The sequence below is a fragment of the Seriola dumerili genome, unplaced genomic scaffold (genome assembly GCF_002260705.1).
Source record: "Seriola dumerili isolate Sdu_G_001 unplaced genomic scaffold, Sdu_1.0 BDQW01000017.1, whole genome shotgun sequence".
NCBI lineage: Eukaryota > Metazoa > Chordata > Actinopteri > Carangiformes > Carangidae > Seriola > Seriola dumerili.
Window position 1 is genome coordinate 9,955,187 of NW_019174272.1, and position 17,672 is coordinate 9,972,858.

The following is a 17,672-nucleotide window of genomic DNA, read 5'->3' on the forward strand; positions in this document are numbered from 1 at the left end:
ACTCGAGCTAAACTCAGTGTCCAGGTTAGCATTGCGTTTGTACCGTTAGTCCTGGTAGGCCCTCATCCCTCATCCAGCTGTATCTCTTTGAGGGAATACTATGAAAATATGAGTAGCTGAGCAGCAGAACAGGATTACTCATGTCTGTAACTCACTGACTCATTGACTTGATGAATGATAAGAGTTGACTGATAACTTACACCACTGATCCAAAGAGTTTCCCTATTGGACAGGTTCTGTTAGTGGAATTTTACAGCCTGCAGGGTTACTAACTTGGTGAATTTGTTGGTGGTTTTTTTTTTCCCCCCTCAAAAAAGCACTTGGGAACAAACTTTTGCTCCTTTCCACAGAAAAGAGCTGCCTGTAACGCTGACAAGCTCTACTCTGCAATATAAAAACAATGCGGTTTCTTTATTTCCATGTCTTGTACTTGAATCATCAACTGGTGACAAAGCTGGCTGTTTACTGGAAGATAGCCTCAGTCTCTTTAAGTTGATATTATTTGTGGAGCCATGAAGTGCACATTAAGAGATCCTTTTTACTGGGTACTTATTCTTATGAGTTACATGGAACTAATGTTAGCTGAATCCATTAGCTACAGAAATACTGCTAGTGAAAGTGGCTGTTTCAGAATCACAGGTGGGAGGCTAGAAATGGGAAACCTGCTTTTGTCTACCTCTGTCTGGAGTGTTTACAAAATGACTAGCAAGAAAGGTGAAGCAACAGTAACTTGGAGGGATGAGACTTAGCGAACGGTCAATTCATATAACGAAGAAAAACTGTGACTGAATTCATTGCACCTAAAAGCTTGATTAAGATGATTAATAATTACCCTGCCACTGAACTTGATTAGAAAATATTTTTGCGTTTTATTCTTCAGAACAAATGGTTGCAAATATCAGTGCATCAAATGCTCAATTGGGACACATTTCACATAAAGAGATAACACAGTGTAAGCACATAAGTAGTAATTGATTTGTGATCTGTGACGTTGTGACTGGGTGCACTTTCCACACAGACTGTTAAAGCTGAGCAGCAGTAGGGACAATTCCTTTAAATTATTGTTTTGGCTAAATGTCAGTTTTAAAAAGGATCTTATCATACACCCACAGGTGATGCTATTTAAAGTAGTTTTTGCTCCATCTAATTTATAGTTCTGAATGCAAATGATGGCATTTTCTGTCAGAAAAAACAGAGGTATGCGAAGCCTCAAAAATAATTTGGGTCCTTTAATCTGAGGTAGAAGATTTTGACTTCCTACTCAAACTGTCAAAGTGATTTCTAGCAGTGATTCTGAGATGTTTGAGAAATACAGGCCCTGGTCAGCAGAGCTTCTCTGGGCCAGAGGGCGAACCTGCAAGCCAGCCAGCCTGTGGGCCAGGCTACTGCCCTCCAGCAGATAGTCCTCCATCCCTGGGTGGTCCTGTGAGTCCCATTATTTAATCCAGGTCCAGGATCTGCTCACCCACAATGTCCATGGCTGCAGAGGCTTTTATGGAGCTCCCTGCAGAGCCAGAGTCCACAAACATCTGTGGTATGTCATTCCCAAAGTAGATTTTGCTGTTGGCTGCGATGGCCTTGTACTTCATGAGCTGCAGGTACTCTGGTGTCAACTTCAGCTACAAGAGGGGCGACAGAATTCAAATTACAAAACAAAATGTGTAGAGCTCTTTGTCCTGGCTAACATGAGATGGGGTTTTGTGTCATCTCTTTACCCTGTTGGCCTCGGCAGTTCTCTGTGCTGTATAGAACTCTGCATCTGCCCTGGCTTTCTGCCTGGCCAGGAAAGCGCCGTCTATAAATCACAAACAAACACTTTCAAGAGTCAACAGCAGCAAGATGGTTTGTACAGTTCGCTCTGTTTTGCAGCTCAGAAAGCAGGAAGGAGCTTTGAAACAAGCAAGATCCACTTTAACAGCTGGTTCCCGGCTCCAACAGCAGACCAGTTCTCAAAACAAACAGGGCTGTGGAATAAGCACACTTACAGTTTTTTACGATTGCTTATACACAAAAATGAAAAATAATGCACAGATTTTGAAACTCGATACACAAAGAGCAAAATGTCAGCCCAGACTTGCACCACTACATACTACATCCTCGGCTGCTTTCTGCAAAACACCAAACACACTTCTCTACATTAGACACATCATTCAAAACTGAAAGCCTTTCTGTGTTAATTGCTAAACACTGCTACTGAAACACCACACTCAATTAGCAATCACCTGAACTCAGAATGCACGTGTGAAGACACATGTAACCAATCAGATCAGACAGAAATCACAGGGTTTTCATTAGCTGAAAGCCATAATCATCAAAATGAAAAGAAATAAACGCTTGAAATATTTCACTCTGCGTGTCATGAATCTATATAATATATGAGTTTCACTTTTTGAATTGAATTACTGAAATAAATTAACTTTTCCATGATATTCTAATTTATTGAGATGCACCTGTAGGAGTCAGGTTTGCTCTTCGGTGTGCACAACAATGGAGGACAATTTTGGAGAAAGAATTAGAGGAAGAGGTGTAAGAGGAAGAAGAGCAGGAGGAGAAAGAGGCAGACCTGAAAGAGGAAGAGGAGCAAGAGGACACAGGACAGGGAGTGGCGAGAGGACAGATCAGAGGAAATCGGACAATTCTTACAGATGAGATCAGAGACAGGATAGACAGTAACTGAAATACTGTAAAGGCAGACTGTATTTTACAGTACAGTATGTTCATGTCATCCTCAGTTCAGTATTGAGAATAAAGAGATTTTGTTCCCACAATGCATTTGTGTTCATATTTAAAGCATGCTACAAATGAAGAGTGTCAAAAACATACAGTAATAGTGCTTTTATACTCAGCATATATCATTAGAAAAGTAGAAATGTGAAAAATGTTTAGATTTAGCACAGTGGTGTGCAGTTGGCAGTGGAAAGATGTATATATTTGGTGTTTGTGTGTTAAGTTTGGAAGCTAAAGTATCATTTTTTAGAAGTTTATATAGTTTTCGATGTAGTGTTTGCTTTTGCAAGAGATGTAAGATGTTTTGTATTCTGTGTATACGGTTTCGGTTTGTGTGTGGAGCATTGACAAACAGGGACATAGTTTCAGGAACTGCTTCTGATATAGTGAAAAACTGTAAATATTGTGCTGCCATAATTCATGTTACTAGTCAAACTTATATCTATATCTGTTAGGGCTGAATGATATATCTTTATCATATCTTCATTTAGATGTGAACATGCGCAATTTAATATCAATATTTTTTTTTAACCTGTTGATATTCAGACTGTAGGAGTACTACACACATGCTACCTAACTATTATTAACTGGCAGAAGGCAGCAAAACATCCTTTCATTCATCATTCACTCTTCTGACATTTCTTTATTTGTGATGCAATTGTGAAGAAACATTAGAAAACCAGGCTTTTACACTTGGACAACTTGTGCTGCTGGAAATGAAAGCTTACTTTTAACGTTGTCAACATGATGAAATTATTTGATGATCAGTTAGAGATGAATAATGTGCATACACTTGCCACTTTAGGAAAAGTGGTTACATAACCTTCGAAACGAGCCACAACTTACCTGTGCGCATGCAGGAATGTGAGTGCATCATCATCATCATCAGGTACAACTTTTATTTCACACATTCTTCTACCTTGTCAAAACCTAGCACCTACATAACTCAGACGTAAGATTTGGGTGTGTAATTTTGGAAAAGGTCAGTGACTCTTTGAGTCACCTGCCTGAAGCAGGGATGAGGAGTGTAGAGTGTGTAATAGATGTATGGTTAGCTGCTTTCCAAATACACACCCCCACATTCTTTTGACTTTCAAACTTGTCTTGTTTTCAGACCCACAGACTCAAGTGACATCACATGAGGACATTTATCAGACACAGCTCCTTCTGAAATGTAAAATCAGCAGAGTTCTTCTTTAAGCAAAGGATCTGAGAACTTCCTCCACTACAGAATACAAACCTTCGATTTGAGAGATCCTTTTTTCAGTTTCCTTCTCCATGACTTTCTGCCCAAACTTGATCTCTGCCACTTGAGCCACTTTCTCAGCCTCTGCAAAAGACAGAATCATAATTAAACTGTCAGCTTGCAGTGTGGTTTATGCACTTTGCCCTGAACAACCATCATTTTCCTTTGTCTTTCTCACCTATCACAGCTTTGATCCTCTCTGTCTCTGCCTCCTTCTCCACAACCTTCTGTGTCTGTTGAGAGATCAGCAGCTTCGTCTTCTCGCTCTCCCTGCAAACATTAACACACACTTTACCATCGAAGGCTCTGCACACGCACACAGCATTTCACAGAATCCTCAGGACTTTCTTCACAGCAGCTTGATTGACATTTGCTTTACTTTTCTGTTGGACAACGTACACCTTTATCATTCTTATTGGTGTGTTGAGTTTGGTGACATGTGACCCCTGTTGTTATTTCTGCGGCAGTGCTCCCACACACACACACACAGACATGGATATAAGAGCTAGGCAACATTATTCCCTTTAACATGTGCAGAGGTATAATTAGACAGTATAACCAAAATCTACTATTTAAATTTAATTGTCTTCAGTGTTGGATTTTGGCTGACATGAGGCGTCCATGTTTGTGTACCTTTTCAGGAACTTGTTAAAATGAAGCACCAAGTTGGATAAGTTGAAACTTTTAGAAAAGCTTTCTGAGTAATTCTGACTTGGTTACTGACATGAATGGTGCTTATTTATGATATGGTCAGAGACTGGTAATTACAGTAACTCCCATATGAAATGAACGCAGCATAAGACCTGAACACTCCACTCACTAACTTTAAATAACCTCACAGGTATTTTTTTGGTGATGGTCAGGACTTCATATAATATAGAGCTAGACACAGAGTTCATAGCTAACTGCATACTCCTTTGTTTTCAGTGATTTCTGCCATCGTTTTAAATATTACAAGGCAATGAATTGTAGGTAATTCCCAGGAAAAACCCAGATTTACAAAAAACTGGGCAGAAATGGTCAGAAAATGCCCGGACCCTATGCAGTCAGACAGTCCTGAGCCCTGACTAACTGTTTGGGAATGAACATAAAGCCACACATTTCCAACAGTTACAATCATGTTACACAGTGGAGCCCAGGGTGCACAACACCACTGCCCAGACACTCACATAGGCTGTAAAAACAAATGTGAGCTAAACACATACTGGACCACTTATTACAAAGTAAAAGTAAAAGCATGCTCATTAGAAGTCTAACTGTTCACTGCATTTTAAAATTAAATTTGATAAGAAGTGCAGTAAATATAGTAGATCAAAGTTCAACTTTTGATGAGGACGCTTCTTCATTTGTGTTTCATTTTCTAATAAGTGATTCAGAATGTGTAAAGCTGACATTTGTTTTAAAAGCCTGTGTAACAGTCTGATGAGTGATGTTGCTTATCCCTGGACCCTGGCCAGAGTGTTGGATTTTGTAAAAACAAATGTGAGCTTAAACACATTCTGAACTGTTTAACTGACCACTGCCTATTAAAATCGCATTTGATAAGGGCAAAAAATTCTGAGTGTGTAGCTCTGCAAAATCTGTTGGATACTGCAGGATAAAAATGGCTAAAAATGAAACTTTAACACAGGGATCTCTCAGTCATAACTCAGCAATTAAGCTGGTAGGTAAATGCATATCCCACAGTAAATCTATTAAAATCAGACTCATCTACTCACTTAAATTGTTTACTCAATGTGGAAACAGTTACTCGTCAGAGTGGATCAGCACTAATTTTTTTCTGAACAAGAAAAATCACTTGACTTGTGGAGGAGGAAGAAACAATGAGACAGAAGAAAAAGCCCAAGTACAGACAACCAGATCACATCATCGATATCTCTAGTAAGCAGTTACAGTAAGTGATGCACAATGTAAGGTTTTGGCACAGGGACGTCATAGGGTCTGAGACACAACTGAGTGATCAGCAGGTCAAGACTGAGTTCTGATCCTTTGGTTAAGTTTGAAAGTCAAACTAATTCTGTATTCCGTCACAAAAATTCAAAGGAAACTGGGCAGTCCTCATGAGCATCTTATTGTTTCAGGATTCAGATCACTAATGAAACCTATTCCTCAGTTAACTAACAAAATCTTGAAAAAACATAATTTTTGGTTTCAAAATTATTTTTATTTGCAATGTCGTGCTACATCAATGGGATGCAAATTATGCTAACCATTTTAATTGGTACATTTGAGTTTGATTACACTCATAATAAAATCCATTTTCAAAGTACATTACATTACTACAAATTGGCCATATGTAGATGATTTGGGGAGATGTGGACATTGACAAAAGGGTTCATTTGAATTCCAAAACAGGATTCCATTAACTTCACATTTAAATATAGTTCAAAGACTTTTTTAGATGTATGGGTTGATAATATAGTTAGTTATAGTTTTTTTTTTTTTTTTAATTATAATTTTTTTGTCATTTTTTTGTTATACAGCTGTACTTCGTTGTAACACTGTTGCCAATTTGCATGTTGCGGACGGCCAGCTGCCCAAAACATCCATGTAATGTACAAATAAACAATTTAAGTGGAGTGCTGTCCTACTTTTAATTTTTGCCTTTGAGGATTCAGCACTACACATTTATTACACACTTGATTTGGGTCAGTGTAACCTAAACTATAACTAAAACCATGACAATGAAAAGACATAAATGTGTCAGTGAATAACTTCAGGTAAAGGAAGAAACATGTAATAACCAAATGATGCAACATTTTTGGAAAACAGCTGATTAGTGACATGTTTGGAAGAAGTGATGATAAAGGAAAAGTGGAACTCAAGGCTGATGGAAGTTATTTATAGACTGTGTTTTATCCCAGTTCATCACAGTGACCTTGGTCGGATTCATCAGTAGAGGTTAAGGGCAGAGAGAGGGTGAGGGCTGTGATGAGAGAGGATGAGTGTGTATGTACACATTTAAATTCCCTTTTTACAGTGAAGTGTGTGACAGTAAATTTATGTAAGAGAACCCCTGGGACAGCTTTGTTTTCCGGTTCTTGTTAAACCCCCCCAGACAGAGAGGTTGACTTTTTGCTTAAGACATGCAGCTTTATCTTCTGTTTTTCAAATATCTGGTCAAAAAGTGCTCCTTTAAGACCCAGATTTGTGCTTTGCAACAGAAAGCTGGTAACTATGGGGGATGGTGCTCAGCAAACAGTCATTTGCATGTATGCAGGTTGTTATGTTTCTGTTGTAATACTCTCCTGAGATAAAATATTTTGGGTATTTGTTTCATGAGAATTTTATGTGTGCATATTGAGCTCACCCTGCATGTGCTTTGTTTCTCTGCAGTGAAGTTATGCTAAAATGCAGAGTTAAAGCAACTACAATCACACCATGAAAACACACATTAGTAGGGAACAAAGTCGACCAGTTGGGACATGCATGTAGCATTAACTAAGATCAAAATGTAATATGCCTGATGCCTCACATTGCTTTCCTGAATCTGACTACAGTTTACCGTAAATCCTCTGTTTCTTCATCTGACCACAGTAGCTGTGACTAAGCACAACCTGTTGAATCATACAGCGTAAAGCGAAAGTAAAGAAGTAGACGCTCACAGACTGACATGCAACAGCAGAGTCTTCCCACTCTACAGGACTTGGCAGAGGGAGTTGGATGAATGTCAGGTCCATCCATTTGGGAGGAAAAACAAAATACACAACACAGGCTTCAGAGGTCAGGGAACATTCTTTGTTGGGCACAAAAAACAAGAAAGACTCACATGAGCTCGTAGTTCCGGCGAATGCTCTCTGGGATGTTGGGTTTTGTCACACGGACTGCCTGTTGACCAGAGAGACAGACAAAGACAGATCAACTCTATTAAGGAGGCAGATGCAGACAGCAAGAGTGTAACAAGAAAAATTATATTTAAAAAAAACACCAAGGGATTTCTAAAAAAAAAAAAAAAAAAGGCCACTGGAGAGGAGCCCTGAGACAAAGAGTCATGTCCAAGGACCCTCTGAACCCACCGACACTTGGTTTCTCACAAAGAGAAAGAACAATTGTTATTTCAAGTGTTACTGGAGATTTACAGGACATGAGGTTGTACAATGAAATCCCAGTGGAGTGTTTCATATTAACAAAAGAAATGTGGGTGTACAAAAAAAAAAAATATTCAATAGGGGTAAGCAGATGCGGAGTCTTTTAAAATCAGTCAAAAATCAATGTTATTTCTATTAAACACTCATGCTCCAGGAGGGGGCTTTTCTAAATCTTGTGAAACTTGATTTTAAGGCAACAGACTGTAAAAAGACTTTTGTTATCAAGACCTCTGTACGCACTGGATGGTGGATAGTTCGGGTTATTTGACGTGGGGTTGTATGATATAGTCATGCAGAGTCGGAGTATTAGCGGGAGTAGAAACAGATCAGTGTGATGCCAGTTCGGAGAGGCAGCAGGAAACGCCAGCACACTAGCCACAACATGTTTTCTGCTGGCCCCGTGCACAGCAACACATCGCTCTGCCAGTCTGCCGGTGTTTCCTGCTGCTTCTCCTAACTAGCAGCGCGCTGGTCTTAATCTGCTACAGGTAACATACTGACTATGCATGACTACCTCACACCACCACATGTCAAATAACCTGAACTATCCCTTTGAAGTATCCTGCCTTTCCGGTGGTCTCACTGTACCTGTATGATGAGTCCAGGTGCCATGGATGTTAGATCCTCTTGTAGAGTCAACTTTAGGTTTTCATCAATTTGGTCTGTGGTGGAAAAGTACACGCGGTGAGTGAGCTGATGAGGAGTGTGTAACTTCAGTAGAAACTGTCTCTTTGATTGTAAACACAGCTTCATTCAAACATGATAGTACCTTTACTAAAAGAGCCACACTGCTTGCACTGTACACTCACCGAGCACTTTATTAGGAACACCTGTACACGTGCTTATTTATGCAATTTTCCAGCCAATCATGTTGCGGCAGTGCATAAAATCCTGCTGATACATGTCAGGATTTTCAGTTAACATCAGATTGGGGGAAAATGTGATCTCAGTGACTTTGAGTATTTCTGAAACTGCTGATGTCCTGGGAGTTTCTCACAGAAGTCTCCAGAGTTTAATCAGAATGGTGCAAGCAACATAAAACATCCAGTGAGCAGCAGTTGTGTGGACAGAAATGCTCTGCTGATGAGAGGTCAGAGGAGAATGCCCAGACTGGTTAGAGCAGACAGGAAGTCTGCAGTATCTAAGAAAACCTCTTAACAACTGTAGTGAGCAGAAAAAACATCTCAGAATGAACAACAGCAGCAGAGGCAGATGAGCTATAACAGCAGAACAGGTCAGGTCCCTCTCCTGTCAGCCAAGAACAGAAATCTGAGGGTGCAGTGGAAACAGACTCACCAGCACTGGACAGTTGAAGACTGTAATGTAGCCTGATCTGATGAATCATGATTTGTGCTGAGGCAGCAGATGGTAGGGTCAGAACTGTTTCGACGGTTCAGGCTGCTGGTGGTGGTGTAATGGTGTGGGGATTGTTTTCTTTCTACACTTTGGGTCAATTAATTACCAATCAATCTCGGTCTGAATGCCACAGCCTGTCTGAGTGTTGTTGCCCATGTGCATCACTTTATGGCCACAGTTTACCATCTTCTAATAGCTACTTCCAGAATGATAATGCAGATCTGAATCTGAACCTCTGGGATGTGGTAGAAAAGGAGATTGGCAGCATGAATGTGCAGCTGACGAACCTGCAGACACTATGTGATGCAGTCATGTTAACATGGAGCAGAAGAATTGAGGCTGTTAAAAGCAAAGAGAGATCCAATGATGGAGTGGCCATTGGGAAAATCTGACTGTCCCCCCATGGGCTGCTACACAAATTGGGTGCGAGTGTGTGTGAGTGAACAGGAGAGAGAGAGAGATATGGATCAGGCTTCACGGCTCACTCTCATTCTGTGTACATCATCTCCCTCAAGTCTGTCTCCCTCTCCGCCTAATTACCCCTCTGTTCGGTCACACAGCTCCGCCCACACGCTTACCCTTTATGTGTTCGTATCTTTATCATGGTTTAAGCAGTGAGGCAGCAGTGGACTGATGCCGACTCGTTTTACATGAATAAAGTTAAAAAAAACAAACAAAAAAAAGAATCCAATCCACGGCTAATTTAAATGTTCTTTAAATTTTAGAACAGAAACATCCAGTGACAGAAGAAAAAGTCACTAAGATTCAAATAAGCGTGCTGCTGTTTTCTGCTGTTCTGTCCAGTCTGAATTATAATCTCTCTCTGCACTAACCTGTTAGTATAAAGTCATTTTTGAGACTGTAGCTACTTTGTTGTAGTTTTGGACTGTAGGACAATCTACAACAATGAAATCATCATTGAATCTTTAATTTAATGGTGTAAATAACAATTAATCATGTGCAGGTATTTCTATGTCATGTATTGCTCTACAAATCTTCACAGTATATTTTACTGTTTGCTGCAGGATTCTTGTAAAGTGTGACACAGGCTGTATGTGATGGTGTGTGTCCAGATGGGTTTTGGTGAGGCCTGTCGGACTCACCACCCAGTATCAGTATAGTGTTCCTAATAAAGTGCTTGCTAAGTGTATTTGGCATGTTGTGATTGAGAGGGAGTTACATGAAGAAAGGCAGACGTTCACGGTTCTCACACAGACCATGTTTTTCTGATGCAAAGGACACTGACCTCTGCTCGTCACAGTGAATCCTCTAACACCGTGTCATCCACCTCAAACGATAAACTGGGACTCACATCAAGTCATACTTATTCACATACTCTATCAAAAGTACTTTGCTTAATATTGAGCTGTTCATCCACACAGTTGGTGAGGATGAAATCTGACAGCCAGATTATTGCTACTGTTTGTTGTACAAAGACTGTTTTTTTTTGCTTTTTTTTTTTTTTTTTTTACTTTTTTTGGCCAACACTGCAACATGAAAAAAAAAAAGAAAAAACATTAACATTTTCATAGACATCTGATAGGCCTATGAGAAGAACCTCCTCAGCAACTTTAAAGTGGCTCTTTCATTTGTGGTTTATTAGTGATCTTTTTTTTTTCTTTTAATTCTCTTTGTGCATGAGGGATGAAAACTGAGTAAGAGAATAATGTATGTATTTAATCTCTTAACTCAGTTTCGTGCTGTGCTGAAAATGTTTTAAAAATCTTACTAGCTCTGTTCAAGTAAGACTGATATCCTGACTTTAATGTGAATATAATATGTAACTTTTCCACATTAAAATGTCTAAAAATGGGGGCTTCGAGTAGCTCAGTTGGATGAGCATCCGCCCCATGTATAGAGGCTACAGTCCTCGCTGCAGTTGGCCCTGGTTCGAGTCCCGCATTGGACGGCCTTTAGCTACATGTCATTCCGCCTCTCTGCCTCCCCATTTCCTGTCTCTCTCTACTGCACTATCAATAAAGGCACAAAAAGCCAGAAAAAAATTTAAAAAATGACTAGACCTATGTTATATATATTATTATTATATATATTATTATATATATTTTTTCAGTTGTGTCACAAATGTTTCCAGCAATTCTCAAACCTTGAGGAATCTTTTAATCATGCTAACATTCTGTTTCATTTTGCTGTCTGCCAATGACATCATGTCCCCTATGTGTGTGCATGTGTCAGAGTTGTGGTTTCCTGCCAGAAACTAAAAATTTTATCCAGCCTTATTTCTAAGATTCACTTTTTACACCTTGGTTGTATTAACTATACTCATATTGTAAACAGATGCAGGATTTTAGTCACAGAACATTTGGATCTGAAGTTGTCAGAGAAAACGGCTGGGTAAATGTTAGACAGCTTAGCTCCTAAATGCTCCCAGACATTGTGTGGTTGGTGAATCACTCATTTCTAAAGTGAAACTGCTTTTTTGAGTGTTTCATACCAGTTTTAATCTCTTGGTCTGTTTGTTATGGAGAGGAGGGGACCTTGGGGAAAATCCGGCTGTTGGTAAAAAGTTCATGAACATCTGGATCAGTTGTCAAATCAAAACAAGCTCCCAGCCCTTCCCTGACGTCTCGTCGTATTGCATGTGTAAAACACTGACTAATGTGACACTGCTTATATTCAGTGTTTTTACCAGTTATAATCACCGGGTCTGTTTGATTTGGAGAGGAGGAGACCTCTGCGGATAATTCAGCTCCCAGTAAAAACCTCTGTATTATTCAATATATCAGTCAACTTACTGATATTAGGCAATAATTGCTCCAAAGTCCGTCATGCCTATTGAGACGAATACTACAATTAACTTATTAAGGAAAGTCGTTTGTTAATAAAATTTTTCCCTGCACGTTCACTCATCTGGTTAATGATCATGAGTTTGTTTCTTGTAGTTACACTATGGTTGTGTCTACATACTGTGTACTGAGTTTAGGTGTATAGGTTGTTACAGTCAAAAGAGTGGGCTCACTTCAGTAAAGGATGAAGGTACAGCAAATACCAAGTCCATATGCATCACAGCTGTTGTGTGTAAACCATAAATTCAAGGCGTTTTGATCTCAAAGCTGTCAGCTGACTAAAAGCTGTTCATGTAGATCCTTTTATGTACAATTAACCAAAACAAAGAGAAGATGTTTAAAATTAGCAGCGAGTTTACACCCAGTCTGTAGCCCACCACACTCACCAAACAAGCCGATGTAGACCTCCTGCAGTGAGTGGACACTGCAGAACTGGTTGAGCTCGTGGTGAACCTTGTTGAATATCAAAGCTTTATCGTAGTCTGCGGTGAAGTTCCTCACTATGTCGTACACTGCAGAGAAGAACAGAGATGTACCTATCTGGTAAAGATGAAGCCAGCTGCAACAGATGAAAGTCTACTGTGTCCGTCAGTGCCAAGAGGTAATTTTCAGATGTGTCTGAGTGACACCCAGCTGCACGATCCAAAAGAAATACCACAGGAGTATTTGCTGTTTTTGGCCTGTTGAAGACGTGAGTTTACCTGCTGATGGAACGAGATAGTTCACCACCTCTATGCGATCAAAGTAAATCATCACTCCTCCACTGAAACAAAAAAAAGAAAATGGTCAATTTACTATCGGGCAGACACTCTTATTCAAAACACCAATATGTGATAAAAGGGACTGTATTTTGAGATGCCAGTGGTTTAGACATGGACTAGTGAACCTCTGACTCTGACAGTGTTTGTTTAATGTACTGTAGGAGTGTTATAAGTATCAAGACCACATCTGATCCAACTTAAACCAGTCAAAACAGCAAACCCACCTTGTGCCGCATGGTACGTTCTTCACCTCATCGGTCTGCAGCGTCGTCTGTGAGGAAAAAATACAGATTCACATTTAATGTATCTCTAACTGACACTCCAGATGAGCTTGTCTGACATCACTGTAAAGATACCAAACGCTCAGTGGAAGTTAATCCATCAGCACAGTATGAAATCAGATTATTCAACATATTAAATTGAGGAAAGCTGCATTTCAGTCGTGCATACAGGACAAACGTCTCTATTACAGAATGTGCCAACACACCCTGAACACTACAAGTTTCACAAAAGGTAGTTCATATTACAAGCCTGGGTTACTGTGTTTGATTCCTCTTGGGTTTTCTACCCTTTAAACAAAGGGTGTGTGCACCAGACCAAAGAGGTTTCACTTTCTTCTTGGAGCAGCAGAGGAGTGCACACGTTCACTGATAAACAAGCTTTACACATTTCAAGTAGAGATATATATTGGTATGAGTGAACCTGTCGGCTGAAAAGTGACAAGGAAATGTAGCACAGAAAAGGCTAATTAGGTTTGTTGTCATTACATGTCACCATTATATAGTTTGTTCACCAGAGACCACTGACAACTTTCACACAGTGAAATCAGTGTTGTCAGTACAACGGTGCATTCAGTAAGTATTCAGACCCCTTCACTTTGTTCACATTTTACATTGCAGCTTCATACTAAAATAAAAAAACATCTTTCCCTCATCAACGTACACTCAATACCCCTGAATTTTAGAATTTGTTTGCCATTTTATGAAACAGGAGAAACTGAAATATCACATTGACATAAGTATTCAGACCCTTTGCTGTGACACTTGAAATTTAGCTCAGGTTCATCCCATTTCTCTTGATCATATTTGAGATGTTTCTACACCTTGGTTGGAGTCCACCTAGGACCCTCATATACATATGATATGGTATCCTCCTCTTATGCAAAGAAGGCAAAACTTTTTTAACAACAGCTTTTTGCAAAATGATCACATGCTCACAATTAGTCGACGTGTCAATTAATGAAAAGATGATACTATTTATGTTTACAACAGCAGCTAAGAGCACGACTGTCTGATTATGTGATTGTCTTGTCCAATGGAAGACAATCCCTCGTTCCATTTTGAAACAAATGTGGACACATGCATTTTTGGATATTTCAAATTTTGAATTAGCACCTGCTAGAACACATTCAGGCTCACATACCCTGTATTAAATCATTGCATCAGACCAATCAGAAAGGGTTTGAGGAAGATATTGTATCTGTGTTTTGTTCTCCTCTCTTTTTATTGTGACCTTAATATGCGGCCCATTACTTTATGTTATTATTTAATCTCTATTACTGGGATTGTGCCTATATATGAGCTGAGGACCTAAGGCCAGAGAATGTAATGTATGTGTAATTGTATAATGTACAAAATATGAGAGATTTGTAACTTTGTGTAAATAAAACTGACTTGACTCACCTGAACAGACTTGTAGGTGGTGATGAATGGAAGCATAAGGTGGAAACCAGGGCCACTGGTGGTGGTCAGGAGAGCCCCTCCCCTGTGTTACACACACACAGACAGTGTTGATGATTAAATGTTAGGGTGAGAACAGTAAACGGGGGATAAGCTTGCAATGGGAAAAAAAAACATTCATTCATTACTTGTGGTAAGAGCAACTAAAGATGTAAGTCCAAATGTCGAAACTTGACGTAGTCCTCATTCAGACAAGAAGTCAGACAGTTGTTGTCCTTTGCTGCTCATGGGATTTTCCTAGATTAATTTCTTTTTGTGATAAAGGATTAAACTTTGCTCTCAGACCACACTAGCATGAGTCATAAGAGACCATAAGCTTAGTCATATTTACTGCGTGTCGGCTCAAGTGATAAGACTTAAATTACCCTGCATCCAAGAGGGTAAAAAGGCACAGAACCAGAGCTGGCAGTTTTGACAATCTTAACACCCAGGTATTTAACCCACTGTTTAACAGCTAAGTTGCGTGAGGTTAACATGTCTGACGCAGGTGCTCAGTTCTTTATTGTCCCACTTTTACAGCAGAGCAGTTTACCTCTATGTCTCATGCACAAAATAAAAACAACAATGTGTGCTGCTGTCTCACCTGTAGTAAACTCCAGTGTGTCCCTCGTCTATCTTGTGTACAGAGGCTAAAAGTGCTGCTCCTCCGAGAGCAGCAATTATTGAGAATATGGCACCCCACTGTGCCATTCTGGAAAGACAGGAAACAGCATGTGAAGAACAACAGATGTGAACAGAGTTTCCCTTTTGGGGGTTTTCACAATATCCTGTCTTAATTACAATCAAATGTTTAGATACTCCCCCAAATTCAAGGGAAGGACAGTCAACATGACCTGCACTCCCTCAGCAGCTTGTGTAGTGCTGTAGTAACACTTTGAGTTGGCGTCTTGCTCACTGTTTATCTCCTCTCAGCTCAGGCTTAGTCAGGCATCAGCTGAGACTCAGTGACCTTGTCACACTTAAAGAGGATTTACGATCAAGTGCGAAATCATTGTAACTTCCCTTGTCATACATATAACAAATGTGCCACTACAATCTTGAACATTATTTTAATTTCTTTATAGAAATATACTGAATCTTAATGTAGCCAGTTTGAGCTGAAGGAGCAGGATGAGGAGCTGCCTCCACTCTGGTTAGAGAGGATTTGCAGACATACAATCTGGTGACCCTGCTGGCTCAACACAAGACTTGCCTCCAACTCACAGTGTTTATAATGAAGATTTTTCATTTTCTCTTCATATGTTAAATCATATTGAATATAAATATGTTAAATATACAGTACATCTTTCTTCAATGTTCAATTGACCGTGTTATGTCACTGGTCTGCAGCTTTTTGTCTACATATGAGTTGGACATTTTTCTTGGCAGCGTTTTTAACTCTGGGGGGAATGAACAGAGATGAGAAAGTGAAAACAGTAACAACTTGAGCTTTCGAAAAGTGGCGGACACCGCTTCCTCCACAGCCTTACAGCAGTTCAAAGTTAACACTATCAAAATACACCACATCTTAGGTAACACGTGTATGCCGAATGGAAGGAATGAATGTAAAGATTTGTTAACACTGTTAAAGTAATACAATTATGATAGGTATGTAAGACTTATTGGCAAGTCAACTAAAAATATCTAAACATTTTAAGGAGTTTGGTTTCGAGGGCTTCGGGCTAACAGCATTAGCAGGAGGTAAGTTACTATATTATTGTTGCCTCAAAGAGAGGTACATGAGACATGTTTACATATAATATCAGTTACTTGTGTGTCACAACCTTCACTTCAGTGTCAGCGTTGAAGCACTGCACAAGGCCAAATATTGAGTAACCCTAGATACAAGTTAGCAAAATAATCTTAGCACGTTGTATCTTCTTTTGACGTGCTGCTGTCATATTAAGCTAGACGAGAGGTGCTAATACTTTGTTTAAATAAACAGTAACTCATGTTCTTGTTGCTCGGCAGCTCTTACCTGTAATTTGAAGCAAGATAGATGACACCAACAACAGATAGGAAGCAGGTACCTACGGCAACCGGTACCTCCCTCTTCTTCGTTTGAGTCCTCAGCATCCAGGTTGCTGCAGTAGCGCCCTCACGTGGACGGACGGTGTAATGTCGAAGTCTGCTCCCTCGTCTGTGTGTTATGCCTGTAACCATATCCAGTTGTAACAGGAGGGAAACACATTCTAACGGGGGAACAGACTTCGACATAACACCGACAATCAGCTTCTGTCTTTCACATGTAAGGAGCTCCAGTGTGTAAGATAGGCTTCTCAAAATGTGCTTGTTTGGGGCCCCTGGTGGCCCCAGCAACAGCTGGAGCTGGATTGCTGTATGTCTTCCTCTATCAGCATGATGAGTGACAGTATTAAAACACCCATGGGTTCCAGTATAATTTAACTATATTCATATTAAAAAACAGGCAGGGGGGGATATGATTCACTATTTGAAACAATACTTACAAAGGCTTGATTACAATGGAGATAATTCTACACTTTTTATTGCTGAAACTGAATCAAGAACAATTTACAATTACAATTTACTATATACAGTCAATGAGCACTTTATTAGCAACACCTGCACACCTGTTTATTCATGCAGTTATCCAATCAGCCAATCATGTGGCAGTAGTTTAATGTAGGCCTATGAAATCCTGCAGATTACAGGTTTGGTTAATGTTCACTTCAAACATCTGAATGAGGAAAAAATGTGATCTCAGTGACTTTGAGAATTTATGAAACTTCTGATCTCCTGGGATTTTTGCACACAACAGTCTCTCGAGTTTTTACTCAGAATGGTGCAAAGAACAAAAAACATCCTGTGGATGGAAACACCTTGCTGACGAGAGAGGTCACAGGAGAACGGCCAGACTGTTGGAGCAGACAGAAAGTCTACAGTAACTCAGATAACCACTCTTAGTTATGAGCAGACATGCATCTCAGAATGCACAACATGTCAATCCTTGA

General features: G+C 39.7%; 1 protein-coding gene across 1 annotated transcript; it reads right to left on the reverse strand.

Annotated features, from left to right (window-relative positions):
- Positions 1-845: 845 nt before the first annotated feature.
- Positions 846-16,758, reverse strand: LOC111228583 (erlin-2). Its single transcript, XM_022754563.1, has 12 exons — positions 16,679-16,758; positions 15,305-15,412; positions 14,665-14,746; positions 13,207-13,253; positions 12,923-12,984; positions 12,608-12,733; positions 8,650-8,723; positions 7,743-7,801; positions 4,152-4,243; positions 3,968-4,057; positions 1,716-1,795; positions 846-1,619 (listed from the first exon to the last, which is right to left on the reverse strand). Exons 2-12 carry the CDS (start codon positions 15,409-15,411, stop codon positions 1,440-1,442), a joined length of 999 nt encoding a protein of 332 aa, XP_022610284.1. The 5' UTR covers position 15,412; positions 16,679-16,758; the 3' UTR covers positions 846-1,439.
- Between the last annotated feature and the right edge of the window lie 914 nt (positions 16,759-17,672).

What these genes read in the sequence shown, in the direction of transcription:
- LOC111228583 (XM_022754563.1), bottom strand. Translation starts at nt 15,411, where the DNA reads ATGGCACAGTGGGGTGCCATATTCTCAATAATTGCTGCTCTCGGAGGA. An exon ending in CACACTGGAGTTTACTACAG is followed by an intron (nt 14,747 to 15,304) that starts GTGAGACAGCAG and finishes TGTGTAACACAG; the next exon opens with GGGAGGGGCTCTCCTGACCA. An exon ending in GAACTGCCGAGGCCAACAGG is followed by an intron (nt 1,620 to 1,715) that starts GTAAAGAGATGA and finishes CCCCTCTTGTAG; the next exon opens with CTGAAGTTGACACCAGAGTA.